At 48.5% G+C, this 27,530-nt stretch overlaps 12 protein-coding genes across 12 annotated transcripts; 6 read left to right on the top strand and 6 right to left on the bottom strand.

Annotated features, from left to right (window-relative positions):
* Nucleotides 1–724: 724 nt before the first annotated feature.
* Nucleotides 725–1,087, top strand: RhiXN_11396 (uncharacterized protein; the record flags this gene model as incomplete). The annotated part of the gene is made up of 1 exon (XM_043331211.1): nucleotides 725–1,087. One exon carries the CDS (start codon nucleotides 725–727, stop codon nucleotides 1,085–1,087), a length of 363 nt encoding a protein of 120 aa, XP_043184721.1.
* Nucleotides 1,088–1,647: 560 nt separating this feature from the next.
* Nucleotides 1,648–2,244, bottom strand: RhiXN_11395 (uncharacterized protein; the record flags this gene model as incomplete). The annotated part of the gene is made up of 3 exons (XM_043331210.1): nucleotides 1,648–1,840; nucleotides 1,901–2,170; nucleotides 2,231–2,244. 3 exons carry the CDS (start codon nucleotides 2,242–2,244, stop codon nucleotides 1,648–1,650), a joined length of 477 nt encoding a protein of 158 aa, XP_043184720.1.
* Nucleotides 2,245–3,169: 925 nt separating this feature from the next.
* On the top strand, nucleotides 3,170–6,056 carry RhiXN_11394 (Testis-expressed sequence 10 protein; the record flags this gene model as incomplete). Its single annotated transcript, XM_043331209.1, has 14 exons — nucleotides 3,170–3,217; nucleotides 3,267–3,339; nucleotides 3,389–3,523; nucleotides 3,592–3,695; nucleotides 3,751–3,813; nucleotides 3,866–4,059; nucleotides 4,126–4,189; nucleotides 4,240–4,560; nucleotides 4,612–4,773; nucleotides 4,990–5,172; nucleotides 5,262–5,452; nucleotides 5,553–5,640; nucleotides 5,699–5,752; nucleotides 5,811–6,056. The coding sequence occupies 14 exons, from the start codon at nucleotides 3,170–3,172 to the stop codon at nucleotides 6,054–6,056; spliced, it is 1,926 nt and encodes a 641-aa protein (XP_043184719.1).
* Nucleotides 6,057–6,093: 37 nt separating this feature from the next.
* Nucleotides 6,094–6,852, bottom strand: RhiXN_11393 (vacuolar protein-sorting-associated protein 36; the record flags this gene model as incomplete). Its single annotated transcript, XM_043331208.1, has 1 exon — nucleotides 6,094–6,852. One exon carries the CDS (start codon nucleotides 6,850–6,852, stop codon nucleotides 6,094–6,096), a length of 759 nt encoding a protein of 252 aa, XP_043184718.1.
* Nucleotides 6,853–8,046: 1,194 nt separating this feature from the next.
* RhiXN_11392 (Sugar (and other) transporter) lies at nucleotides 8,047–10,556 on the top strand (the record flags this gene model as incomplete). The annotated part of the gene is made up of 15 exons (XM_043331207.1): nucleotides 8,047–8,371; nucleotides 8,429–8,520; nucleotides 8,586–8,754; nucleotides 8,813–8,875; nucleotides 8,931–8,966; nucleotides 9,025–9,212; nucleotides 9,268–9,423; nucleotides 9,477–9,520; nucleotides 9,578–9,606; nucleotides 9,663–9,723; nucleotides 9,779–9,944; nucleotides 9,999–10,012; nucleotides 10,064–10,094; nucleotides 10,147–10,306; nucleotides 10,363–10,556. The coding sequence occupies 15 exons, from the start codon at nucleotides 8,047–8,049 to the stop codon at nucleotides 10,554–10,556; spliced, it is 1,728 nt and encodes a 575-aa protein (XP_043184717.1).
* Nucleotides 10,557–10,980: 424 nt separating this feature from the next.
* Nucleotides 10,981–13,791, bottom strand: RhiXN_11391 (cytochrome P450 family protein; the record flags this gene model as incomplete). The annotated part of the gene is made up of 12 exons (XM_043331206.1): nucleotides 10,981–11,565; nucleotides 11,631–12,033; nucleotides 12,092–12,210; nucleotides 12,257–12,286; nucleotides 12,338–12,407; nucleotides 12,472–12,523; nucleotides 12,613–12,722; nucleotides 12,907–12,973; nucleotides 13,269–13,298; nucleotides 13,358–13,415; nucleotides 13,486–13,548; nucleotides 13,603–13,791. 12 exons carry the CDS (start codon nucleotides 13,789–13,791, stop codon nucleotides 10,981–10,983), a joined length of 1,776 nt encoding a protein of 591 aa, XP_043184716.1.
* Nucleotides 13,792–13,916: 125 nt separating this feature from the next.
* On the top strand, nucleotides 13,917–14,904 carry RhiXN_11390 (ribosomal protein L17; the record flags this gene model as incomplete). Its single annotated transcript, XM_043331205.1, has 5 exons — nucleotides 13,917–13,981; nucleotides 14,035–14,119; nucleotides 14,171–14,233; nucleotides 14,290–14,616; nucleotides 14,668–14,904. The coding sequence occupies 5 exons, from the start codon at nucleotides 13,917–13,919 to the stop codon at nucleotides 14,902–14,904; spliced, it is 777 nt and encodes a 258-aa protein (XP_043184715.1).
* Nucleotides 14,905–15,190: 286 nt separating this feature from the next.
* On the bottom strand, nucleotides 15,191–16,290 carry RhiXN_11389 (uncharacterized protein; the record flags this gene model as incomplete). The annotated part of the gene is made up of 6 exons (XM_043331204.1): nucleotides 15,191–15,526; nucleotides 15,585–15,854; nucleotides 15,907–16,007; nucleotides 16,066–16,111; nucleotides 16,163–16,212; nucleotides 16,263–16,290. 6 exons carry the CDS (start codon nucleotides 16,288–16,290, stop codon nucleotides 15,191–15,193), a joined length of 831 nt encoding a protein of 276 aa, XP_043184714.1.
* Nucleotides 16,291–17,098: 808 nt separating this feature from the next.
* On the bottom strand, nucleotides 17,099–17,907 carry RhiXN_11388 (uncharacterized protein; the record flags this gene model as incomplete). Its single annotated transcript, XM_043331203.1, has 3 exons — nucleotides 17,099–17,409; nucleotides 17,475–17,725; nucleotides 17,783–17,907. The coding sequence occupies 3 exons, from the start codon at nucleotides 17,905–17,907 to the stop codon at nucleotides 17,099–17,101; spliced, it is 687 nt and encodes a 228-aa protein (XP_043184713.1).
* Nucleotides 17,908–18,584: 677 nt separating this feature from the next.
* RhiXN_11387 (uncharacterized protein) lies at nucleotides 18,585–19,343 on the bottom strand (the record flags this gene model as incomplete). The annotated part of the gene is made up of 1 exon (XM_043331202.1): nucleotides 18,585–19,343. The coding sequence occupies one exon, from the start codon at nucleotides 19,341–19,343 to the stop codon at nucleotides 18,585–18,587; it is 759 nt and encodes a 252-aa protein (XP_043184712.1).
* A 2,854-nt stretch (nucleotides 19,344–22,197) lies between these two features.
* RhiXN_11386 (amino acid permease) lies at nucleotides 22,198–24,424 on the top strand (the record flags this gene model as incomplete). Its single annotated transcript, XM_043331201.1, has 11 exons — nucleotides 22,198–22,415; nucleotides 22,465–22,570; nucleotides 22,625–22,738; nucleotides 22,794–22,885; nucleotides 22,941–23,067; nucleotides 23,115–23,229; nucleotides 23,284–23,536; nucleotides 23,590–23,860; nucleotides 23,911–24,078; nucleotides 24,131–24,355; nucleotides 24,410–24,424. 11 exons carry the CDS (start codon nucleotides 22,198–22,200, stop codon nucleotides 24,422–24,424), a joined length of 1,704 nt encoding a protein of 567 aa, XP_043184711.1.
* Nucleotides 24,425–26,154: 1,730 nt separating this feature from the next.
* RhiXN_11385 (Retrotransposon-derived protein PEG10) lies at nucleotides 26,155–27,510 on the top strand (the record flags this gene model as incomplete). The annotated part of the gene is made up of 1 exon (XM_043331200.1): nucleotides 26,155–27,510. One exon carries the CDS (start codon nucleotides 26,155–26,157, stop codon nucleotides 27,508–27,510), a length of 1,356 nt encoding a protein of 451 aa, XP_043184710.1.
* Between the last annotated feature and the right edge of the window lie 20 nt (nucleotides 27,511–27,530).

Below are 27,530 nucleotides of genomic sequence, written 5' to 3'. Positions count from 1 at the left end.
TGAAGTGAGGTACTAATGGCCTTGGTACGGAAAGTACCGGTGAATTTTGTTGCTCGGAATGTGCCACGCATATTATACAGTAGTAGGATCAGTAAACTTCTTGATTCCTAGGCACACGTGTCGAGGATACATCCGGTTAATAGGTACCACGATGGTACGCCCAGTGTAGTGGCTCACAGGAGCCATGTGCTTTACACGCGCATGTTGATCAACGACTACCATTCGCACAGAGCATTCGTAACACCAAACCAATATTCGATCTCGCCCGTTCACCCGATTTTCCGCTTCGGTGATCGACAAGGGCATACCACCAAGTAGGCACAAGAGTGCGCAAATCACGCAGCTTCTCAGAGACCCTAGACAGATTTCATAGACGTTTGAATCTATCGCTGGCTTGCCACTTGATTTGCGCTATAAATTGCCTTTTCGAGAGTGCGGATGATCGACCATTCGAAATTTAATAACACCGCCACTTACGCTGGACCCACAGTGAGTTCTGATGTGCGTGATTGTTGCTACAGATGCTGACAAGCGTCCATCACTCATCGCTGAATTGGTATTGTCCGCCGAGACACCAAGTGCTTCTTTCCCCAGACGATCGCAATTGTCTTTGGGTCTATAAAGCTAGGACTCTGGCCCATTTGGCCTCCCCACTAACTAGCTGGCCTAGCCTTGGGGCTCTTCATTCGAGTGAATTATTTCATAGCCGGGGTCTCTTTACATGATGCTGCGCCGCAACCATACTACCCTTGCACACACGTCCCAGGATAAACTCCACCCGTCTGTAACACCAGCTCTAGCTCGAGCCTTTGATGGCTTTTTTGGCCCACCGGCTCGTGAACTGCGTACCCCGAGTCTTCCGGCACCTACCCCACCTGCACGGAAGAACCATACCGCACTTGCACCAGCTCCTTGCCCTGGTGTATCTCCCGAAATGAAGAGGGCATTTGATGGATTCTTTGGCCCCCCAGCACGCGAGGAGGTCTCCTGCGTACCGAAAAGACGTTCGGTCGACACGCTACCCCCGTATGAGCCTCGTGAAGTCCAGTCCCCGCTACCGGTCTATAGCGTGCTGGGAAAATACTAAAGGGTAAGTCATAATTAGCATTCTTAGCAGATCATGCTGATGCGGTTATTGTTCAGATTAATTCGGATGTTTACTCTCTCCCAACCTGGGTTCGGATAATAGAGGGGTGTACTTCGTTCTAACCGTATTGGTTGTACAATATGCTTGTGTAACATATTCTTCAAATCCAACTAAACTATAACGGGAATATGGCTCTGCGTTCGCACCTTCGTGCATCATCTTGAGGACTTATCAGCAGTATACCCTACAATGCCATTTCAAGAACGCGTTCTGCTGGCTATCTATTGTGAGCTTGACGCACCAACATCGTATTTCAGTCCGAGGTTTGTGTGTGTATCCATAAGTAGCAAGACACACTACGCCAGGAATTATTGTGACGGTGTTTACGAACTTCCTTGTTGGAAGTCGAATCATACAAAGTAACCAACCGGCTATATAGATAAAGTGTGTACGACCCCGATAGAGCGAGGTGCATTCAATCAAATTTCAATTGAAGAGATGGCTATAGTACAAATCCATGCATAGAATCAACTGTCCGATAACGTCTGCATTCAACCCAATCAAAGCCGATGATGCTCTGGTTCAACTGTCCGTTCATTTCCCGTACCGTTTCTTGACCCATTTTGTCGCTCAGGTAAGCAACCGACAGATTCAGTCAGACCTCGCAAATGTCCCGTGCTTGGAACACTCGACCCATGGCTGGATTGAGGCAGCGGATAGGGCCGTGCGTGAGGCATACCACTGCTTGGGGAGCTGAGATTAGTGGCGCTAGTAAATACACAGGTTTCGAGCTCGAACGGAGAATTGACTCACGTAGTTCCCGAGCCGGGTATGTCATCCCATAGACCAGGAAAGTCGGGTTGCCATCGTTGTACCCGTGTTCGCGTTTGAGGTCCATTAGCGTCATGGGACAAAGATTCACCAGGGCCGCATACGAAAGAGTTCCCGGGTGCGCAGTGGGTGTAACCAGGAGTGAGTGTCCCCAATGCTGGGGGTTGGCTCCAAACCCAGCCTGGATGAGGAGCGTCACGGATAACAATCAAACTGGGGTCGAGTTCAGTGAACTGCTTAAAGATAGGATGACTGAAGTAAGTCAAGTTAGAATTATGACCCCCAAAACTGAGTAGAGTGAGTTCAACTTACCTAGGATCGCTCATTGTGCAAGGAAAGGAGAGCGGTAGGATGTTGGGAGTGTATAGACTGAGTAGCAGCCGATGTAGTCTCAACTAGAGGTACAGCCGATCTTATACCCTCAGCACACTTGTGTTTCGATATGTTTTTGGACCAAAGTCTAACCCAGAAGGTGGGCCGACGTCGTTGTGAGGAAATTAGGAACACACTAGACATTACCTGATAAGTAATTCTTGCTCGTGCCCACAATTGACCTCGCGCGCGTTACAAGTCCGCTCAGCCCAGTTGGATGATGGACAGAAGGCGAATCATATACGCCTGGGGCCACCTCCACAAGCGAATCTGACGACGAGGCAGGATGCCGGTCCAAAATCCGGGGGCAGTATATCGTACGATCCCTTGTTAATTCGCTCCCGAACGGCTGGAAAGTGTTTAAGGCATGTAAAGCGCACGGTGCAAGGTGCACAGCTCTAGCGCAACTGCGGTAATCAAGGGAGGCGTTCTATAGCGTGGCAATGTCGTTGGCTTGGTCGTCGTCCTCGAGGCGGTGTGGCAAGAACTTGAACAAAGGTCGCATTACTATGTTACCAGCAACTCGAGAGAAAAATGGTATGTCGCGCTAAAATATGAGGCTAGGGCCAGATTCTTGGAGTAACGAGACGCATTGTCGGTTCACTTAGACTTTTAATGGTTCTAATAGAAGTTGCCGAGTGGGATGGTAGAGCGTGGCTCTCTGAGATAAAGTCATCAGTAGAATAAAGAAGCCGTCGGTGGTTTAAATGTGACGTCCCCTGGTCATTCAGAACTCCTGGGTAAAGAGACCAGACGGGTACTCATTTGACTAGAGGATCAGTGAAGGTGGTTGGTGATACGCGCCACCAGGGGATATTGAAATTACTTTTCCTCTCAATCACGTGAAGACACAAACTTTACTGCCGACTACGATCCAAAATGCCAAAGAGCTCCAAGAAACGAAAAGAAAAGGCAGCCGATTTTGCGGTGAGCTCGATTTATCTTCCATTCAGAAGCTGTGATTATTTATTTTTAGAAAGCCAAACTCAAGCTTGGGAAGGGCAAAAAGGCTCCAAGTAATGAAATAGATACATCATTCAAAGCCAGATGTGAGTTTTCGCGGGAACATCAAGAGAATTTATGCTCATAGGTCAATAGCCGTGGCTCTTCCAAATCAAACAATACGGACGGAGGAACAAGTCGCGGAGCAAGGGATACCAACAACTCGACGCCGGCTCACATACGATGACTTGCTCATCCACTTAAGACATTACAGTCCTGGGACCCGTAAAGGTATGTATTCGAGTCTCGCCTCGTTCGTTTCTGTTTCAAATAAACGATAATAGATTAATCTGAGAAAGATGCTTTGCAGGGCTTGCGCGAATTACTGGGCAACCACCAAGAGCTCATCATCCCCAATCTGGGAAGTTTGCTCGACGCCATTTCAAAATTAATAGCTGATGATGTGAGCGCATCGCCCTAGCGCTACGTTCCGCCACTAAGTTAACTTGGTGATAAAGGACCATTCCGTCCGGAAATCCCTGATATCTTTCTTAGAATGGGTTCTTGACCAAATCCCTACGGTATGCGTATTTTCTTTCGCGACTGTTTTCTATCGAGCTAATATTGCTATAGGCTACTTTAATACCGCATGCTCCCCCTCTTCTCTTATTCGCTGCTGCCGCACTGGCTCACATTTCTGCCCCAGTCCGAGCCGATTCCGTACGAATAATAAGCGTTCTTTTAGCAAGAGTACCGCACGCAGTAGTTTCTGGCACGGGGTTAAGAGGAGCGAAGGCTGAAGGTCCTGGGGCAAGGATACTCGATGGGTTATTGGCAGCTTTAGGAGTGGGAGGTATTTATCTAAAGAGTTATCGTTATTGACCTATTCGGAGTTTAATGGACTTGGCGGTTGCAGATTCCCGAGGAGTCGGTAGTGATCAATCTCTCTCGAACTCGGTGAGTGCATTAAAAGGCTATTGTGATCAATGTTCATGCTCCCGCGTCAGACTAAATCTACACTTCTTGCTACTCTTTCGATGTTCCTCCAACACGCCCTGGCAATCTCACCTACTTTCGATCGCCCCGATAGCTCTATTCCAACCTGGTTTTTCGCAAGTTCTTTTCCATCAAACACAGCTTTCGACTCCTTTATCGCACTATTATCTGTACGCAAGGCAAATGGGATGCAGCGAAAGGGCAGATACGTGGAGTTGAACAAAGGAGAACTCATGGCTGGTCCAATGGACTTTGACTTGGATATCCTGGATCCTGATGAGACTCTTGAGAGCAACGCCTCGAACAAGAGCGAGAGCGAAGTTCCATTATTAGTATGTCGTTTTGTTAGCATAAATGTATGCGAGACTGATGCATATACCTAGGTTTTGGTGACCCGACTTCATCCTTTGCTAACAGCAACCTTTCTCGACAATGCTCCTCAATTAAGCCTACCGACTTCAATGACTTCTCAATCGCTAGAATTGGTATTAAGCGTAGTAGAACTCGCAAGGCTTGTGTATGGGGCATTGATACGAGATGGAGATGTAAGTCTGCCAGAAATGAACTAAAGTTATTGATTAATGTTGGATATCCCGCAGGCCAATGAACCTGTTTTCGATCATCTGACTACCTTCCTGGGACACATGGCCCCCTACTTCCCATTTGGAGAAACGGCAGACTTGGCAAACATAGAGTCCATAATATCAAGGTGAGTCGATATACATTCTACATCTCTACCCTTATTCATATTTATATTTCAGACGCGCGAGGGACTCCAAACTCTCAACCTTGCTTATGCTGAACTAGTTTCTCTGAATATCTCTCGCACACTACCGACGGACTCGGCCATTCGACGGCGGAACAAAAAGGGGAGCAAACCAAGAACCGATGGACAACAAATTGACGAAGTCGCTTCGTATGTGGTACGGACATTACGGGGGGAGGTACGCATAACCTGGGTGACATCCCAGGGTCTCTGGTAATTTACCTTGTCAACTAACGATCACATGCCTCGATTAAATTGTTGGAGCAGGTCGGATCGACACCCGGGTTACCCTCAGCACTGTCCTTGATCGCTTATACATCCCTCTTGCCTACACTGTGGGCGCTTCGCTCCGAGAAAGACGTGATACCTGCCACCATGCAGCATGCCGCCTCGGGTTCTGGCGCAGGGCACAAGAACGTAAAGCGGGCAGCAGTTGAATTCATGGGCAGATCATTCTGGTGAGTGTTAAAAAACATAGACTGTTCTCCCAGCGCAGACTCTTGTCTGATGCAATTTTTGGAAGATCAACTCTGATCCCCGGTGTACGGACATTCCAAGCCTAGATAACGCAGAGGTAATGGAATGGGTTCTGGGGCTACCGCGGACGGCCTGGGAGTTTGGAGAGAAGGATCCAAGGGGAACTGAGGTAAGAGCTAGACGTCGAACGTCATTTTGGTCGCGCTTATCTAATAAACCCATCATAGCTTGTCCTACTTATACTGTTGAGAATGAATCAAAGAAAACTTTATGATGACCCGGTTGGTTAACCTGATTTATTTATTTTTGGAACTTTAATTCTTATTCTCTCTACAATAGACTTTGAATGCTCTTCGGCAACGGCTGATTCCGTTCTTTATATTCGACCATGCTAAACGAGGGACAATCACCGGTCCCTGGACAAAGCTTCCTGATCACCTCCAGAGGCTCGCACTAGATGTGATGTCAAGCTTGTGCCACGACGGAGGAGATGTGAGAGAATTGACAAATGCGGTCGATCGTGCTGTCGCTCAAACTACACTGGCTGAGTACTGGGTACACGTGCGACCTCATCTAAAGGTTTAAACCAGTCGCACTGGGCTATGCTTGATTGATTATTTATCTATTGTACAATGTCTTCAAATGTGAACGCCGAGAATACCCAATAAATCTTCCCTGTTGGATCCTGGTCGTCGAGCCAGCAAGTACCGTCCCGCATAAGCATGTTATCCAATGCCGTTTCTGATCGCTCGAGAGACCACCCCAATGCATTCATAATACTTCGTGCATCGACCCTACCACCCGATCGTAATGCCAACGCCAGGACTTCTGTCTGATCTGTATCAAGCTCCCTTGGGACCGAGCGAACCATCTTGCGCCCTCCAACGGTCACGATTTCGTATCCCGCCCCTAACGGTTTGAGGGCATTTATACTCCGCGCCACATCGTCTTCCGTGATCGCGCCGTCCTTGAGAGCACGCATCTTTTCGATCTGTCGTAATAGATGTTGCATATCAACCAGTCCACCCGTCTTGTCCCTCGCTTCTACACACACATCCACGATCTGAACTCCCAACTCGAAGCTGAAATCTCCTAATCCTAGTAACTCGGCCCATAATCCGCCCTCGCGAGGACCAGCAAGTGGATCGACTCCCAGAGAAGCGCACATACTAGTGAAAGCAGTGCGAAAAGCTGGGTCTGCTCTTATTTGAGCTCGATGTTGGGCAGCGAAACGGGTGAGGGCTGTTCGAAAGGCGTTCATTTGTGCTCGAAGGTTTGCGATTTCCGAGTCTTTCAGTGAAGTGGATAGAGCGGCGAATGATGCCAACGATTGGCTTTGACGGCCAAAGGCGCCAATTCCAGCGCCCCCCAGTCGATGCATGTTATGGAGAAGGGGTGAATGTCGACGACAGGCAGCGAATCCGTCATATCGAGCTTCTGGCGCTGGGCGCTATTCGGGTCTGCGATGGTATCTAATTCGTATGGCCATAAGCGAACTTGGGAATGGCTACCAGCCTGCGTCACAATCCTATTTCTACGTCAATTTAACGTGTACACGACTAATCATAAGCGTTACTAAATGCCAGCTTCCGTGGTAAAAGGGTGCATAGAGCGTGTGTTATCAATTCCATACCACCGAAGACAAGACGTCAGCATTCACTGGAGCAATTATCCCCTCCCACAATGACCCAAACCCTGTCAATATTACGAGGTTTTCCGGAGACTTGCAGCTCTATACTAATCTCTACACATAAAACCACTGTTACGATGGTCTCACTTGCTATATATTAACTCCTTGCTTGCCTTGGGACTGAAGAACTGAACTTAGAGAGTATGCATATGGATTATCAAAGCAAGAAATTTATAGCAACGACATGATTGTTCGTTACGATCCTTTCATTAGAATTTCAGCGAGTTTGGCGGGCGGACCCAGGCGCGTTCTGGGTAGTGTTGTAGCCCAGGCGAGACGGTGCGATATGAATTCGTGCCAAGCCAAATAAATTTAAACTGGGTGAGTTGACTTAGCGAAACCGACCCTAACTCGGCGGCTTTACCGGTGGTTTGTCAGCCAGTGGAGGGCTCGGCCCACGTCGGTCAAGACTCCCAGGCTCCAAAAAATGTTGCTTGCAGTATACTGTAAGGTGGGCCTGCAACCAGTCGCACCTCAGACTGCGATATCCGAGAGCAATTGGCCGATAGAAACTGCGATGAGATGAGCCGATATATGAGGCTGGGCGCAGTCTTGCTACCTTGTAAATTTATCACTCCCATAGGAGCCGGTCACGAGCCTACGTGTAATTGTCAGACCTTCTGAGTTATCTGGGTAAAAGGAGTCATCATGGACCCAAATTTGAAATCGCGTCGAATGAAACCTCCACGGTGAATTTCACCGGTGCTTAATACCTCTAATGTTTCGCGACCGGGCATTTCTTTCGATTCAGCTGACTGTAAGCACGGTAAGTTCACGGTACTTTACGTCTCGTGTAATCTGAATCAGCAGGGTGCCTTAAGATAAAAGCGCGTACATGACTTGGCGAACTATCTGACTCGACCACCACCCACAACTGTGTTTGCTATGCAGAGGCAGATCAACAACTCCCATTTCGATGAACTCAAAATTGGTGAGGAGTGCCTCGAATACTCAACGAGAGTTCTGGAGGCTTTACCCTCGCTCCCTGTCACTCAAGCGACATCAGCCACCGGAGTAGGGATTTGTACCTCAGGAGACACGCATGCTCGAAGCCATGGTCACGACATTGCCATTACCGGAACTTCAAATAATTTACCAGTGATAACCAGCTATAATATACCACTGGCTCAAGTTCCGGCCAAAAGAAGAAATATCTACTTCGTTTCAGCTTTCTGTAGTCTAGGCGGACTCTTGTTTGGGGCCGATACGGGTATGTGTATTATTTTCTGATTAACACAACCATCATAGAATGAATTCATACCTATAGGTAGCATTGGTTCAATTACGTCAATGCCGCAATTCGTTGAAGTGTATCCTATCCTAAGGAATGAAGCTGTGCTCGGTGCCTTGGTCGCTACTGTACGGTTCTCTGCTTCAGCCTCTCATCCATTGCCAACCTTTTCCTGACCTATATGGAACGGTAGATTCTTATGTCCGCATCGCTCTCTAGCTTCGCTTCTGGATGGCTGAGCGACAAGTATAGCCGTAAACGGACAATCATGCTTGGAGCATATATTTTTGGAATCGGTGCCGCACTGGAGGCTGGAAGTGTTAATCTAGAGATGCTAATTATTGGAAGATTGATAGTTGGAGGTCAGTGTTTTTATTCTTCGAGTCAACGACTTTTTCATGCTCAACCGCCGAATGTCAGTGGGCGAAGGCTTTTTCTTGTCTGCTATTGGTGTATATTTAGTCGAGATTTCCCCGCCGGATGGTAAGATACAACAAAAGTACCATGGGATTTACTAATCAATTACCCTCAAGTGTAGTCCGAGGGCGTATCTCGTGTATGCTCCAACTCTTTGGTGTGTAATTTCTTATTATGATGACCGATCATTGCTCAATACTCTATCAATTTTTCAGTCACTATTGGTATTGCACTTGGATACTTCATTTGTTATGGCACCCTCAATATCCGGTCTACACTTTCCTGGCGCATACCCTTCATATTCCAGGCATTAGTATCAGCAATACTAGGCACCGGGATGCCCTTGCTTCCCTATAGCCCCAGGTGGCTGTTCCAAAATGGGAGGGTTGAAGAAGCATGGAGGGTCAGTTGCTACAAGTTACATAAACATTTGACCCTTGAATTTACTGGCATAATAGGTCCTAGAATCCTTCGACCGCCACTCCTCTTCAGAAAAAGAGAAAGAAGAACTTATTGCTAAATCGCAAGAGCGACAGGGCCGGAATGAGACGGTTGGAGTTATCCAGGCGTTCCGAGATCCAGATAGCAGGGGTCGAACCCTGCTGGCTATTTTCGTCAGTTCGCTCTGTTGTCGGTAGTTAAACGGCATCATTGACACATAGAGTAGATGATGGGGATGCAACAACTATCTGGGATCGATGGTGTTCTCTTGTAAGTAACAGCGGCAGTAGTGTTTAACGAATCAGGCTCCTGAAGCCAGTGTTACAGTTATGGACCTATACTATTCTCTCAAGCCGGTTCGTACAATGTTACTACCTTTTCCGAACAGAACAAGCATTAAGATATTGCTCAGGTTTAACCTCACGCCAAGCCTCATTCCTCGCTTCCGGTGTATCGGGCATAATAAACGTCATGTACGTGCGATAGGCTTTCTTACATACATGTGCCCTGACTAAATTCCTCTGAAAGATGCACTATTCCTGCCCAATTATATCTACTAGATAATTGGGGAAGGCGTTCTTCTGCAATCGTCGGTGGGCTTATTATGGCCGTATGCATGTTGGCCATTGGCTCTATGTATGCGGCGGGCGCAGATGCTGGACAAGGCAAATATGCAATTCTCGTTTTCATTTATGTAAGTACTTTGAGCCCGGAATTTACCAACGTATACTAACCGATATCACTATAGCTCTTTGTCGTTGCGTAAGTACCTCTTATTTCTGTCTGTATATGCGTATTCTTACAGTTTTGCAGATTCTCGACCACCTGGGCGGTTTCGTTCAAGGTACATGCACAACTGTTATCTCCTGTTTAGGGCCTCTAACCTTTTTTTTTAGGTCTTCATCACCGAAATACAGCCCATGCGTGTTCGAGCTACTGCATCTTCACTTGCGCACAGTTCCAACTGGCTCTGTAACCTTGCGGTTGCATTGACTACTCCTCTGTTTTTATCTCGCAGTTCCTCGGGACCTTACTTTATGTTTGGTGCTTGCCTGCGTAAGTTGTTGGATCATCTGCTACATTGTGCCAAGTTACTGATTCAGTTACATTAGTGCTCACTTCGGTTGTCTGTATGATTTGGATGCCTGAAACATTAGGAAAGTCTCTTGAAGAAGTTGACGAAGTCTGGGAGGCTCGCATGAAAAAGAGCAAGGAAATCATTCACTCTCTGGCAACTTTTGGAGTCGGGAGAGAACGTCGTAACAATGCAGATGAGTTGGAAATGCAGGAGCGGGCTAGAGTTTAATTTTTTTTTTCATGATTTGGAGTCGTCGCCAATGTGAAAAATACATATTTCATGATGAGTACCGATATCTGAGCACAATGGATCATGTCATCGTACTAGTCACGGCACGTATCGTCACCCAAGCCGCAGGTCCCACCGACGAACTTTCAAGGCCATGAGAAAAGTTTGGTTTATGGGCCTCGGATACGGGGACGTGCTATATACGATTGGCTTATTTCATAGCATATACACTGCCAGACCAACTTGCGCTGACTATCACATCAACTCTTCGCTTTCGCAGGAATGAACATTGTCATCTCACATAATTGGGCATTTAGTTTATTGGCGTCGCCTCCCTACCGTCCGCACCTCATTCATTTATAATTTCCTTCGCGTGAGCCTGACCTGAACATCTCGCACTGGTCGAATCATCCCAAAACCACGGTTACGAGGGCTGAACATGGGAACTTCGCTTTGTGAATCGACCAGCGATACATCGAATTCGTTCAGAAAAATGATAAGAAATGCTCTGATTTGTGAAAGAGCAAGGTGTCGGCCTTCGCACTGTGATCAAGGTGGTGGGTGTATGCCGACCCGTAAAGTAAGACGGGACCCCAAGCCATGAGATAAATGAGTTCCAATCTAATCGTGCGCTAGGCGGCCTGGGACTCACGATGCTAAAACCTCCACCAAAGGGGAAAAATCTTCCTCTCATCCCCTCTTTACCACTCGTAAACCTCCCAGGCTCATATACCTCGGGATGAGCATAAACGTTCGGGTCCATGTGTACTCCACGCATTTTGCACATAACCAAGTCGCCACCCCTGAATATGAATGTGCCTAGTCTCGAAGGAGTGGGCGACGGTGGGACCCAACGCACGGACCACGAATCAGAAGCGATGCGGATAGTTTCATTGATAGATGCGTCCAAGTATGGCGTGGCGGTTGAATCACGGACAACCTCTAATAAGTCTCGATCAGAATTCACAACCCTCCTGACTTCCTCTAAAAGCAGTTCTAATCCCCTGGCCTTATGAAGATGGTAAACCAGCAGCCACCAAACAGCCCAAGGCGCGTTTGCAAGAGCGGCCACACCATGCCTAACGCGAATGATCCTGTGTCTCTGTTGGTCCACTCGGCACCCTTAGCCAGGTCCACGAAATCCTTCACTTGCTGCGAAGCGTCTTCGGGTGGCCCGGACTCAAAGTATCGAGTCAAGCTGTCAATTAGCTGCGAGCGCGCGGCGGTTGTTTCACGCATAAACATTGAAGGAAAATTGATAGCCAACAGAGTGACTCCATGGTCAAACTTTTCAAACGCTGAGGCGATGGATCCAAAGTCGAAGGAAGATCCCAACAGCATTGTGCAATCGGCTTTTTGCATTAATATGACTAAGTCCTGCAGCTTCACTGAGCCAGAAGAAAGCTCAGATACCAGGCTTCGTGTATGTGTGATGAACGTCGAAACTAGATTGTGTACGTTGACCGGTGAAGTATGTCTATCGAGTAAGTGGTTAGTGCTCATATGGTGGGCTGTCCAGTACCGGAGGTCCACACCGATTTTTGGAAGCAACCATGTCACCAAATACCCCCGCGTGAGGTCCATTTATAACTTCCATTCTCATGTTGAACACACTATGCAAAAAGGTAGCCTGCATTGGTGAACCGCTGAACACCTATCAGAAGATTAATTGAAGAAATTGGGGATGGAGAAGTACATACAGATGTCTGTTTGTACACCGAATTGATGAGCTATAGTTCACTGTTTAGTTTAATTAGCACAGGAAAAGGTAGATGACTTACGTCTGCATCGGTAATGTAGTACATCACCGATCCAAATGACTTTATTCCAAACACCGATCCGAGCTCTCGACTTCGAATACAAGTAATAGAACAATGTTCAATGTAGCCACGTTTAGAAATTGAACTGAACTTACTGAGCCCGCCGGAACAATGCGTCTGGGTCCCGCTGAATTTGAAGCGCCGATCCTAGCCAAGGCACCCAGTGAGAGTAAATGGAGGCCTTCCTTCATTCGAGTACTTCCGCAATCGTGAACACCAGAGATATAACAATGCACCAGACGCGAACAGCAGGGAAAGTGCGCGGACTGAACTTGGTTTGGATGAGATTCCAAGAGTCTTGGATAGCCACTTCTCTACGTCTTCGGCAAGTGAGGTAAGCCATTCCCTAGGGGCCAATACCAGTTGAGTAGTATCTGGAGGTAACACAGGCATCTGAGGGGAAGGATAAAAGCAGTCAGAAAACAATACGTGTAGCTAAATAACACGTGTGCCCGTAGGCAAGCACGCCAAGAGTAGGGTAACTTGATCGGATTGGAAGAACCGAGCTCATTTAGCGCCGGTAAACGAACCAGTGAGATTTAAGAATTTCGTCATGATTGAACAATGACTTTAATGAGCTACCTGATTGAGTCCTATCTATCAATTAATGAGTCAATTTAAACGAAAACAATAAGGTTGGTCAGGCGGCGTTACCTCTGGGCTGGTGATCGAACCGACGTCATAATATAGATCAGGCAGGATACAGGCTTCGGAATACATGCGCGTGTATTCTACATTACAGACGAAGCATTTTGGTCCCCCCAAACGAAGATGAACAGTGATCATATAGTAATTGTTATTGGGAAAATAACTACATGTTTTATGTTATTTAGTGGGCTAATGGGAGAGTGTCAGCTGTCTGCGTCTACCAACCCAACTCGATTTTACACACCTTCCGGGGTGTTGGCAATGTAATCAATTGCTTGATGCAAAAAAATCAATATCAGAGTGTGGCTATTTATCAGCGCATATTCGACTCACCTTGCTGGACGGTCTTGATCTCATCAGCTTCAGCATCTGGAATCTCGATCGAGAACTCCTGTTTCCCTCCAGTTAGTGCTCTCCTTGTCGCGTCTATCACTTGGACTTGCCTCCTCAATAGCCATCACTGCCTCGACAGCATCCAAACTATCTAATCCAAGATCTTCCGTAAACGAAGAAGTTGGAGCCAACTACAAAGAAATTAGATATATGTAGCTTCAAATAGTAAATACATCACTGCTCACTTTTGCAGGGTCCACCTTTTCGAAAGTCTTCAAGACGTCCAATACCCGCACTTGAATATCATCTTTGGACAAACCCGCAGCAGCTGCATAAGAACGGACGGCAAACGCCGGGCGCATAATTGCAGCACGGGAAGGCACCGATGCGGTACGTGCAATGTTGAATACAGATCGGCGGAATAGTGCAGACATCGTAAGTGATTTGGAGGGGGATGAGGCCGGATGCGGTGGGAGGAAAACTCGATTGGGTCACGTGATGAGAGGCTCCGATCACATAAACTTGACTTTATTTAAACGACGATCTGCCTTAGTTCGAGATGAAGCATGGGATAGCATTTCGAAAATTATCACGAACGAGTTCGCATAGGAATCTTATGCTGAGGTACGCCATTTTTGGATTGCTTGAAATCATCCAAATGGATTGGATGCTTGTAGGAACTTGGTCTCGTCTCTCTTGCAGCATGAGCAAATTATGACAACGGTAGCCAAAGCTAAGGAGACTGCAAGGCTGGCTGAGAAGGTGAGGAACAACTCCATTTTTTCTAACAGCTTCTAAGATATATACTGTTAGGTTATTACTTTGGCCAAGAAAGGCACTCTTCCAGCTCGACAAGACGCTGAAGGTTTCCTCCTCGTATGTCTTTCACACTTTAGCCCAAGTACCCGGTCCCTGATGTAATTCATTGATAGAACCCGCACTCCATTTTGGACAAGCTATTCACGACTTACCGTGATCGGTACCTCCAAAGACCAGGTGGATATACTCGTATTCTAAAATATGGGCATCGACAAGGTGACCATGCCCCAAAGGCGATACTGCAACTCGTTGATGGACCGCGAGACTTAAGACTTCAAATGGCTGGGCGTGCGGTAGGAAGAGAGACAGCTGGCTCTTTTGCGGTCAATGAACCAGGGAGAGGGCTACGAGAACGGACCAAGTGGGCAGTGGACAAGGCCTTGAAGTTCAGTGGAGATGAAGGGAAAAAACGGCTGGAGGCGGTTGCTCAAGAACATGCGGTTAGTTTACTTATCAGTTCATACACGGATGTTGTCTCAATGCTCGTGTAGAACAAACTCCTTGCGGAACCGCGTGCATTCTCCGGACTGCTCGATCGTTCTCTCCCAGTCTCGGAAACAGGAAAGCGAAAAATTCGCGCAGGAGAGAGGCTAACAGGCATGAGTACCTCTGCGACGGGTTTAGGTATTGCCAAGGGTGCGCTTGGGAAAAAGCCCTCTGCGAAGATACCAGGATTCTGGCAGAGAGGGTGGCAGCAGAAAGTTGGCCTTCCCGCACCCTCTGCGTAACTTAATTGTCCGAGATAGCTATACGCTTCATGCGGAGCTTGGACTCTTACATATGAATCAATGTATGCAATCACAACTTGTGTATGGTCCCCATAAATTCTAGATACGCTACAGTAAACCTTCAAAACTTGTCAACGAGAATAAACGACGGTGAGTGTGATTGGAGAGACTAAACCAAGATGCAGGTATGATATCAAAATTGTCCGGCAGAACGCACATGTCCATTCGGAGAGAAAAAGACAGAAGAAAGGGCAACAGAATCCAGTAATGTTTGTCCATTTCATGATTATTGTCTGTATTGGTATGGCTGCTCGTTCCCAATAGGCCTGTGAGGTTCAGCAAAAGATCTATCCGAGTCCTGTCTCTTTACCCCATATGACGGCTCCGAGTCGTACTTCTCGTCATATGCCGCGGCACTATGTTGGCGTCTATGCTGGGCTTCGTTAGCGCCCATCGCGGCGCCCGCATGCCATGAATCTGTGCTGGGACGGGCGTTCCACGCATCATTGTCGTTATTCCTATCGTTGAGGGGAATATCGATCTGGGAGTAGATGGAATAATATTTTTTGTGGTCAGCACGTTGGGATTGCGAGTAGAAACGCGTGACCATCAGGAGGTACGCCTATAAATGAAGTTCGGTTCAACTTAAGGCACTAGGCTGGATGCAAGCGGATGCGTACCTGGAAGAACGCAAGTGTTACCCACAAACCAGCCATGAGTCCTAGAATAACCCAAGTAAACACATCGCAGACTTGTCTCCCCTCGCCCGTGTCGCTTGAAGCCGAGGCTGAGGCGGTTGAGTTTCCGCTGAAGAAAGTAGCTTGGCATCGGTCGGTAGCGGTGTTGTGTCGGGTGCCAGAGATGGCGATAAACGCGGCTGCAACTCCAAAGGCACCCATTACGACAACCGAGTTAACCATCACGTATTTGTGAAATAGACCTGCTTTCTCCTGGAATCATGTTCAATTTGGTTCGTAACTGCAAGCAAATGGAAATGCAAACCTTGAACACGCCAATAAACCCGAATAGCTGTATTCCCGCAACGACGTAGCATACGATGGCGAGTACCCATGGGGCAAAGCCCGGGACGGAGGCCCCAACAACTATTGTTCCGCCAACCAGTCAGTAAAGGAAATAGATGGATAATAAGAGAACGCTTACTGAAAGGAGTGGCAATCGAGAGTGTACCAACTACTACACCCATGATCTATTACAAGAATTAATGATCTACGGTCAGGCGACTAATAATCAGACACACAAACTGTTCGGCGATGACGGTATAAATCCCAACATTGAGAAGGGGAATGGCTATCTGCTATTGAGTATTCGGGCGGCACATTTCGTTCTAGGGTACACACCACAACAACAATATTCGTGCATCTTCATCGTGGTCGACGTTGGGTAGAAAGAGAATCCTTTGCTGCGGTGAGGCGGTGCGTTTGATCAGTGAACTGTATTGATTAGGTAACTTAGTTACTTTTGGTACTTAGTAATTTGCACGTGCTTGTTTCCGTGCCTACCACACCTTTCGTCTCCAGACGAAATCTGAATTCCGTTACATCTCCGGGAGTTGGACATGGATTGGCAGAACAAATGTCTATTTGCTGCCACTATCATACCTACAAAATTGATGCTTCAGGCTACCGTCTTTCATTGACCAGTACGATCGACTCTGGATCCCCCTGCTGAGTTTGACGCATTGCCCAAACTTCCACAGTTATCGCTAGGGCCTATTTCTGGGGACGTGGTGTAGGCTCTTTTGCGAAGTAACGCTTAGGGATTATGTATGCGGAACTACACCCACTGCCATTAGACAAAGTATCCACATCGCCGCGCATTCACATCAAATAACAACGAGCCAAAGGGGACCCCAAACCAGAAAAGACAGGGATTGTAGAACACCGACCCCATCCCAATGCACCTTCTGCGTAAACTTCGCGTCACGACAGTCGCTGGAGTGACAGCCTGTACGATCAAGACACCATGCGATCCGCGATTGTGGAAAGGGGTAACAAAACACGAGAATCCCTAGCGAGGTCTAACGCCAAGTTTCTCGGCTTTCGGCTCGTTCAGTCTAATGGTTTAGCAAGGTTTGTCATTATAGAAGACATATGAACAGGCGTCTAATACTAATACAAAAAGGTAATAATAATAATACATCGTACTCATAGAAATCCTAAAAAGCCTAAGAAAACTAGCCAATAATTGGCCGAGGCATGGTTTTCGAATCCGAACTCGCAAACGCCCCGATGCCAGCGACGCGTGTACCCACAATAATAACGATAACCACGAGAACGAAAGTGATTGCAGCAATTAGACAGCGCCGGGCCCATACGAGTTCAGTGTGCCGAAGGAGCTTGTACTCGGCTCGCTTGTAAGCTTCAGAGGGTGCTCTGCCGTAGCCCGCTTCGATTTCTTTGGGTAGAGGTTCGATAGTAGGTTCAGGATCCGGTCTGAGTTTAGACCACAAGATGCAAGCGCCGATTACCCAAAAAGGAGGAAAGACTAGGAGGAAAGGTTATAGTATGAGACGCTGTTTAACCATGTAAACGAGTGCATATATGACTTACTGAATCCATATAAGAAAAAAGACCGGGCAATAGTACGGGGTTTAGAGACAGGCGCAAGATGGGAAGGAAGTTCGTAAGAAGGTGGTAAAGCAGTACCTAATGAGTTGGACGCACTGTGGCCACGGTCCGCACGAGGGGCCTTGGGAACGGCAGGTTTAGGCTTCTTGACCTTTACTGGCTCAGGGCCACCAAAGAAATCATCGATGTCATGCGCAACTGCTTGACGAAGCTCGGGAGACCATTCTTGAGGACTAGAATGACTGAAATGAGATGTTGTTCAAGGTCACTCCGATCGAAAGTAGACATACGTTTTGGACTTTTTGTGACTCTTGGATGCCTTCAAGGCGGACCCGGAGTGCTCGAGAAGCTGTGCTTGAGGTTCGGCCACGGCAGTCTGGCTCGAGGCGGCAGAAGAAGTGGAATAAGGAGACATGGTTAGAATGGTGCCAAGTGTGTCGGTTGACTTGGGGGAGAGAATAGCACTGATCTGCTACTCAACCAGCAACCATCCTAACATTATGTATCATTCTGACGGCGTGTCCAACGCCCTCGAAACTAGTCCTTGCTTTCTTGCGTGAAGTGAAGAATTCGTGATGGCGTGACTGTCAAAGTGTGACAGAATCGTCGGATGAGAGCTCTTATCACCGACTGCTCACGTAATTATAACACCGACGGATGGTGTCTGTTTGCCATCCGAAGAAGTGATCGAGCCAATCAGGCGCGGGTAGGACAATAAGATGATGGGAGGAGGTTAGTCGATGACGGTGCAAAGCTGGGTTATTGTGACGCTGGGGGGTACTTAAACGACGAGGTTGCTGGCCAGATGTGACCGTTTTACACCCTCAAGGCTGCGTACAGTGCGGGTGTCGCGAGGTGAGTGGCTCTTATTTCACTGACGAACAGGCTGCGGTTGCAAGGGATGCGCAGCGGTTGTTGTACGTATACATAGTGCGGGGCGTGACATTAACGAGACCATCTGGTAAGTATGGAAACAACAAGAACGTAAATACACTGAGCCGAGTGCCTTATATTATAGGGATCACCAAAACAACGTCCAGCCATGAGTAGTGATATACACAGCTTCCACACATTTCGTCCTCCAAGACACCTTTATTTTGGCGGCGGACACCATGTAATTATATCACCGACTATATGGGCGGCACTTATTGCGTCTTCGTCGCCATTCGGTAAATGGTGCTGCACAAGGAATGGACCATCCCAATCAGGCCTCCAAACAGTCACAGGGGCTTCTTCCCCTTGTATAAGGAATCGACCGATGGATGATTTCCCACTTCGACCTTGTATATGTAGGGTTTGGAGCTCTCGAAGAAACTTCATTGGTGTCAACCTATGTTCGGGTTGGGCCGAAGCCTGGTTGTATGCACACTGGGTCTGAAATTGGGCGCATTCGACTTCAGAATACTCTTTCTGGATATTAATGGGTTGATCAGGTGCGTGAATGCGCGATGTCGGTTTAACTTGGATTCCCTTGGAGTTATGAATGGGTAGCCGGAGACTGTGCGGCACCATACCTCGATAACATCCTATTTCATTGCAATCCTTACGCGGAATTCCTATTGAACCTGGCGTAAATGTATAGCTTGCTTCAATGGAAAACGGGAATGACCAATTGGGAATCGGAGGAACCGAATGGACGTAAGGTAGATAAGGAGTGACTGGAGCACCAGGTTCTATTGGAACGACGTAATGATACGTGTGGTGCTCGGTATAACCATGGTAATTGGCAGCCTGCTGCTGGATAGTTATCTTCGACATTTCGTAGGGTATCCGCTGTAAACGCTGGAGCGTTGCAACATCTGGTGGTGCTTGGTTGTACCATTGATAAGGTGCGATGGATGGTCCTGACATCATGAAAAAGTTGAATGAGTGGGATAGGTAGGTTCTCCTGGAACTGAAGGACTGGGTGTTCTGGTTGAGGAAACGCCGTTGGTATACTCACTTTTAAATGTGGGTCGATATGTGACTCTGGCAACTGAAAACTATATCTGAGGCTTTGGTAGGCTTACTTGAAAGGTGGAACGAGATTCAATTTTTAGTTTATAACAATCGTTCCGTCAGTCTCGAAATAACTGCTCACTACTTACCACGTATGCCATAAGCTTTGCCTATTCCGCCTGTTGATCAAATACATCTTGGTTAATGAGTGTCATTCTCGCTATCAAAATGTAATTTTATCATCTCGTATACAGCGCTTAGAAACACTATCGCTTAGGTCATAACTTGGGTGTCAGTATTGATATCGTGACATCTAACCGCCGGCACTCCTTTGTCCTGATTTTCATCCACTTTGCTATTTAGGGTGAACATAGGGGTCACGTCGAAGAGTCACTTGCTTCTAGGGGCGAACGTTAGCACAAAGGAAGAGCACTTACCTTTGTAATCTACTGACATCTGAACCTGGCTCTAGTCCTGCAAAGGGGAACAAGTTGGAAGTTTCTTTACATATGAGGTATACTTCTGGTGTCCAAGGCCAGACTTGCTGTTCCTGTGTGACATTGCCTGAAGCCTACATACAAAAACCAACCCGAGTCAAATCGAGACTTGCAGCAGAGGTACTGGTATAGTATAAAGATATCATATATACATTGGCCATTTTGGGTGTGACATCTCAATTGAAATATAGGATCGTTAACGCGTCGGCCAGCACGGCCGATGTAACATATGTCCCGAGGGTATGTTGCCCATGGTTTTTCTCACAGAGATTCGAGGCCTCTGCCCAGAGCATAGAGTTTTGGGGACATGACTACCCACCATGCACAGGTGATGCGGCACAAATGCTCAAGATCCGAAGCTACTGCATTCAATCAAAGTATTCATGTGAGCGCGAGATTATTTTGGGGATGATGGGAGCTGGCGTGTTGCGGGGCTACTCGGGTGTAGAACTGCCCCAGGAGTGCGCGTACGGTGTTGTGAAGCCACAATAGCGTCGTTACTACTTCTTTGGATTGGGGTGTTCTTCATGTCATCCAACATGGCAAACTCTAATACTAATCGTCCTCTGCCCTTCCTTCTCGCGGATTGTAGGCGCGGTACAAGGTGTTCCCATGCTGTGGGTCCACCACTGCATGTATAATCTGTCTCTGAGATTGTCGCAAAATATTATCCTTGGGGTCGAGTATGACGTGGCGCTGCTGGGCGCTTAGTTGGGTGGACAAATGAACCTACCATTACTTCATACTTGATGGACATAGGGGGTGAAGGCTAAAAGCTATCCATAGAGCAGCGCTGGAGCGAATTTCCACAACCTTTTTAAGGAAACGAGTTGACTCCGAGTGTCGTCATATCCTCCCCCCCACTTCTGTCTGGCGCTTGCCTCGGACCGGTCATTGGTGGGGGATAGCCTGTGTTTACAATTGCTATGCTTTGCAAGAAGCCTTCCGGGCAAGCTTGTACCCGTATAGACCTCGGTCAAGTGAGCGCATTCACCGGCGAGCAAATGCCGAAGGTGCCATAAACCATCGCCACGAGCCAACCGTTTGGTTCAAATATGCAAGTTATACAGTTGTTAGGTTCGAAAACCTTTACGCAGAATGAATTTTGCCGATCGATTGGCTTGCCTATGAGAGTGTTTGCAAGATGTTTATCCCAGGGCTAAGCGACCGGTATATACGTTAGCCCAAGAACTTTGAATTCGAAAAGTATATTCATATTATAGATCGATGCGATCACACGCGGCAAGCATTGTTGGCGCGTAGTCAAGTAACAACATTGCACTGGGTTTGAGACAGCCAGTCTTTCCGGACTTCCGAGTTGACTGGGTGCGGATATGCCCCATTTGGGATCGGGAGGATTGTCCGGCAGGAGATGGTCGACTCGGTCGAGGCTAACCTAGACAAGCGCCTGGTGATCCATTGGCGCATGTGATTCTTTTGACTCAAGGTCCCACGAATAATTTACGGGGTCGACTCCGCCCCGTGGGGTCACATGGTGCCTCGTCCATGCGCCCCCACGCGGTTACAATTGAGTGGGAATGGAATCGAGGTCAGTCCAATACAGAGGATGGAATTATGGAGAGGGTGTATACCAAACTATCGTATGAAGAGACAGGTGAAGTGCTGGTAGGCCGTTGGTGGTGGTGCATTTTTAACGCCACGTCAATAGACGATACCGTAATAGCAATGGAGTAAGTACATATCCATATTCTCTCCGATCAGTTTCAACCTGCCTGTCTTGCGCTCTACACAGCCAAGGCGCAGAAGAATGAATAACCACTAGATTTGAAGCCATTAATAGCTGGAAATTCGGGACTGAAACCTCCTGAAACACGAAGCTGGGCGGTTGTGTAGGTGATCGCGATCGTGATCGCCACCCAGTTTAATCCGGTTAAAGTCGATATCTACATGCTATAACGCGGGGTAAGCTTTACTCGCGAAGATATCGCGAAGATAAGTTAGTTTGTAGATAAGCAAGGGGCGATAGGTAAGTCTTATCGCAAAGTTGAGCGATATAAAAAGCATCATACCCAGCCCCTGAAAATAGATTGTGGTAATTTGTTCCTGAGTTCACCGTACGGTTGTAGAAGGCATACCATGTATTTGACCATGAGGTCACTCGAAAAGTCAACACTGAGTTAGCCGAGGTGATTCTCTTGGCTGTTCTGTTCTGAGCTCGCGTAACTGGAGAAGTCCTGTTCTCCGGGTCTAATTTAAAATTAGCCCCAAGACCTCTCGGGATGTTCTGGGTGGGCTATATATAACCCCGCATGCAGTCCCCTTCCCCCCATCCCTCCTCTCTCCCTCTACACCCGGGTGCCATGGCCGATAGCTCGAGCACCGAGAAGCCTCAGGTCTACACCAATGAGAAGGGCAAGAATGGCTCTGATTATGAGGTCAACCATGCAGTCGACCCAGTCGGCGAGGACTATGTTGTAGAACGCAAGCTACAACGGCAGTTGAAGAACAGGCACATCGCTATGATCAGGTAATTGAATCACACACTTGTCTTACTTACACGCTCATCATTCTGCTAGTATCGGCGGTGTTATCGGTACTGGTCTGTTCCTTGGTACCGCGGGCTCTTTGAGTAGCGGAGGTCCAATCGGTCTGTTGCTCGGTTACATGGTCGTCGGCAGCATTGTAAGCTTGCTTTACCGCTACAACGTGCATGATTCTAACCAACTACTCTGTCAGTGTTATTCAGTCATGATTTCGCTTGGTGAAATGATCGCGTACCTACCAATTCCTGGTGGCCATATCAAATTGGCAGAGCGGTTCGTAGACCCTGCGTTTTCATTTACGATGGGCGTGAGTATCGAATGAATCTCCACAATAGAATCTATACTCAATTTGATATATTTAGTGGAATTACTGGTACAACTGGACGATTATCTTGCCGGCCGAGTTGGCGGCTGCTGCGGTATTGATCAACTACTGGATGAAGGAACGCATCAAGTAAGTGGCTCCAACTTGGCATGATTCGTGGCTCTAACCGTGGTGTCATCTACAGTGACGCATTGTGGATATCGATTTGTCTGATCGTGGTTGTCGTTATCAACATGCTTGGCGCCGGCGTTTACGGCGAGTGTGAATTCATATTTGCCAGCATCAAAGTCATCACCATTACGGGTTTGATCGTAAGTACCCGTTCTCAACCTTGACTGAGGTCTCTGACAAGGAGCAGATCTTGGGTATTGTCCTCGACTTGGGTGGAGGCCCCAACCATGACCGCATTGGTTTCCGGTACTGGAAGAATCCGGGTCCGTTTGTGCAGTTTGCCGGCATCGCTGGATCCAAAGGTAAGCGAACACGTGAGTTTGACACACCATAACGGTACTAAACTGTGGCGATAGGTCAATTCCTCGGATGGTGGTCGGTTATGACCCAAGCCGCTTTCTCCTTCATTGGAACCGAAATCGTGGCCATCGCTGCCGGCGAAGCCAAGAACCCACGTCGCAACCTGCCCAAGGCCATTCGTCGGGTCTACATCCGTATTCTCTTGTTCTATATTGGAGGCACCTTGATCATTGGTTTGCTCGTCCCATCTAACCACCCTAACCTCAATTTGAACACCGGTGATGCCGCCGCGTCACCGTTCGTTATTGCGTGAGTCTCAGGGTAGATGTTGCTGGAACCTGACTAACCTAATCGCCCGATAGTATCCAAACTGCCGGTATCAAGGGATTGCCGTCCGTGATCAATGCTGCTCTCCTCACTTCCGCATGGTCCGCTGCAAGCTCTGACTTGTACACTTCTTCTCGAGCGCTTTACGGCCTTTCTCTCGCTGGAAATGCGCCCAAGGTCTTTTCCAAGGTTTCGAAGTCTGGCTTACCATACGTTTCCGTCATCTTCTGTGCCTTGTTCTCTTCCCTGGCATACATGAGCGTGAGCAGTGGTGCGGGCAAAGTGTTCAACTGGTTCGCGAACATGGTATGTACTTGCCACTGGATCGATTACACTAGTGCTCACGCTGTATTTAGACTGCTGTCGCTGGACTGATGACTTGGTTCGGTATTACCGTCACCTATATCCGTTTCTACGCCGGGATGAAGGCACAGGGAATTGACCGCTCCACACTTCCTTTCTCGTCTAACCTTCAACCCTTTGCTGCATGGTATGCTATGATTTTCTGTCTCTTGATCTGCTTCGTAAGTTTGCTGGTTTTTTACGCTGCTCGAGTCTTTACTGAGTCTACAATAGTTCTCCGGCTGGAAGGTGTTCCTCAAGGGCAACTGGGCTGTCGATACTTTCGTGACTAACTACATCCCCTTGGTTTTGTTCCCGATCCTATACATTGGTGCCAAGTTTGTTCGCCGCCAACCCATGCCCAAACCCCACGAGATGGACTTCTACAGCGGAATTGCGGAAATTGAGGCCGACACTTACGATGAACCACCACCAAAGAACGTTTGGGAGAAGTTCTGGGTAAGTCTGATGTTGAACTACACCCGAGATAGTCGCGCTAACATTATCTGATAGGCTTGGTTAATGTAAACTGTAGTTTTATTTGTTTAATTGTTCTGCGCTTTGTTGTATGATCATGTAGTATCTCAAAAACACAAATTTACAGGCTTTAACTATTTATGGTATTGCGAAGCTTGAGACTATCTTTCCGTCGTGGACGTATCATAACCACGGTCGGTGTTAGGGGCTGTGGATCGGAGCTTGCGGAGACGCACGAGCCCAGACTTAGGCGTAGGGAGCTTCATGGTAATGGTTCCACCGGTAATACCGTGGAATTTATCGTGGTGGAGCACCATTTGGTAATAGAAAACCAACCAAGAGAATTGCAAATTCTACCATGGATGGTATTTGACCAACCACGGTGTTGGCAGATTACCGTGGAGCCCGTGGCTGTTCTGACTCAGCCGGCACTCACAAGCGCCAGCGCAAGATGTTTGTATCATTGGGAGGCCAAACCCCAAAGGCGGCTGAATTTCATACAGTTGGCCCAACTATGGGCTTCTACAGGCTTCCAGCACTGTAGTTTGAGTCACTTCCTGTGTATACAAACCATGTAGTTAGCTGTGTGAATACACCTACCACCCTCAATCTCAAGTGCAATGCCCAGCATTCTTGCTAAACGCACACTCTCAGACCATCCTGATGACCACTTTATCTCTAAGCATTGAAAGACTCTTTCTACCTGTCGTAGACACAATCGATACCAGGGAATTTATTCCCAATTTCTCGAATTTGAACGAAGGCAAACGGACGATATTTTCAATCACGTGACTTCGGCGCTTATATCATACGCTAAGCGCCGAGCCACGTCCCCATCCGCGCTTACTCATCACACGTAGCCACCTCCACCTATGACATCATCATGACACGTCAGTGACACGTATGCATGAGTAAGGCCGACTGCGGAGCGGGGTTCTTATTGGTTATAGTATTGGATATAATGCATTTGTAATTAGTACCTCTGTAGAATATATAAGGAGGCCAACCGACCATGGTAACACCCAGGTCGATTACCTCTTGTCGCATCCCCCATTTGTACGAGGCCTTGCGCCGGTAACTACTAAGTCCCCACTCGCCTGTACTTGTTGCCTTAAGCGACTCTCTCACCGTAGATACATAGTTCGCCATCGCCATTAGGGCCTTGGTTGTTGTACTTAGGTAGTTAGTTGTCGTAGGTAGCATCTTCACCGCCCTAAGCGGTTTTACTTAGCTCTATACGGCCACAAGCGCCCGCTACCTAGACGACCCTTAAGGACGTCTAGGACACTAGGTAATCAACCTTAAGTTGGTTGCAAACCGTGCCCACTAGCACACCCCCACTCAGACTCGACAAACGAGAAGGCCCCCTGTACTAGCACGAGGGAAATCAGGTGATCGGACTCGCCTTTCGCTGTCAATAATCAAACCAGCGTCGGTCCCACCTAGTACCAAATTGCTACAAGGCAGACGGGTTCTAATCGTCCGCGTACCACCGGTCACCGCACCATTTGTCAGCGGAGTCAATCAGCAGATCCACCCGCTTGCAGAAAGCCCGCTCTACATCACGCCCGCTCACGGCTGCTGATTAGTTGTAGGGACTGTCCAACGCTAGGCGGTTGACGCAGACTCTTAGCGCCAGAACAATAAAGCGCCCCATAAGTCCTGCTACAGGCACCATCTCCCCCACATTGCCCACCATTACTTCCCGCACCCCCTCTTGCGCTTCCTCCCGCGCCTCCCAGCGCACCGCTTCCCACCAAGGCCGCTCATACCCTCATGAGATGGCAACCCGCTCCCGGAGCTCCGCTCGTCCCCAATCCCCTCTCGATCAAGGAGAGCTGGGACCCACTCTTCCGGCAACCGCCGTTGAGTCAACAAGCCTCGAACCCGAGGTCTACGGGGAAGTTTCCCTCAGCCGAGCAATCTCCCTCATCTTGGGATTGCAAAACCAAGTCCTCCGGCTCGAGCGGGAACTCGAGGAAACAAAAGAAGCAACCAAGGAAGCCCGAGACTGGATGGGCGCAGTCAATCAAGCCCTCACTCGCATCGAGGCTAGGGGTGGAGCCCCACACACACCAGAAGACCGGAAACCTCCGGCAGTCGAGGCCACGCCCAGGCCCCTACCAAAAACCGACACTTTTCCAGCGCCTAGTGCGCCCCTCGTCGCCTGGGCCAACCCAACCAAAGCTCCCCCTGCCTTTGCGCAGCCAACCCCAGTCCGAGCCCCCCCGAGAGGCTATACTCCCCCTCCGCCTTCGCCTATCCGGCTCCGTTCCCCCCAAGTCCCTCAACCAGCGGCCCCTGTAGCCACTTACCAAACCCCGGTCAAGGTAGATCACCCTGACGCCTACACCGGGAAGATAGGGAATGAAGCCCGCCAATGGCTTACAAGGATGTTGGCATGGGTACGTCTGAATCAGCGGATGTTCCCAACCAATCAGGAGACCCTGTCGTTCCTCCTGATGAACATGAAGGACGTCGCGGGAGCATGGGCTCATCCCCACCTCGATCAACTAGGGTCCCACAGGGCCTTAATCCAATCAGTTGACGACTTTAGGACGGAGTTCTTGGCTGCATTCGGTAACCCGGATGCTACGCGAGCCGCTGAGCGGCAAATCACCAACCTTACTCAGACAGGCACTTGTGCTGAGTACATCACTAAGTTCAGGACCATTGCCATGGACCTGGACTGGAACGACGCCGCCCTTTGTGGGCAATTCGCACGTGGCCTCCACTGGGAGGTCAGCCGTCTCATTGCCACCCGAGAACGGCGCCCCACCACCCTCCTTGAGCTGCAGAACGCAGCTCTGGTCATTGATAACGCCCTCTGTGAGGAACGCGCCAGCCACCCGCCTAAGGGTAATAAGTCTGGCACCTCCAACACCACCCCCAATAGGGGGGCGAGTACCGGCCAACAGGCCACCAGACCAGGGCGCCTCTCCAGCGACCCCAACTTCGTCTCCAAGGAGGAGCGTAACCGCCGCAGGGCTGAAGGCCTTTGCATCAAATGCGGTAAGTTGGGCCACAAATTTGCGGAATGCCGCACTGGCTGGAAAGCCACACCCAAGGAGGAAGGGGTCAAAAAGGAAGCCGCCAAGATTGGCAAAGAGTCTGGACCCGAACCGGGAAAAGACTAAGGGTACCTGCTGCCGCGCGC

The sequence above is a fragment of the Rhizoctonia solani genome, chromosome 12, assembly GCF_016906535.1.
Source record: "Rhizoctonia solani chromosome 12, complete sequence".
In the NCBI taxonomy this organism is placed as follows: domain Eukaryota; kingdom Fungi; phylum Basidiomycota; class Agaricomycetes; order Cantharellales; family Ceratobasidiaceae; genus Rhizoctonia; species Rhizoctonia solani.
This window is presented reverse-complemented; position numbering and strand designations above follow the sequence as displayed.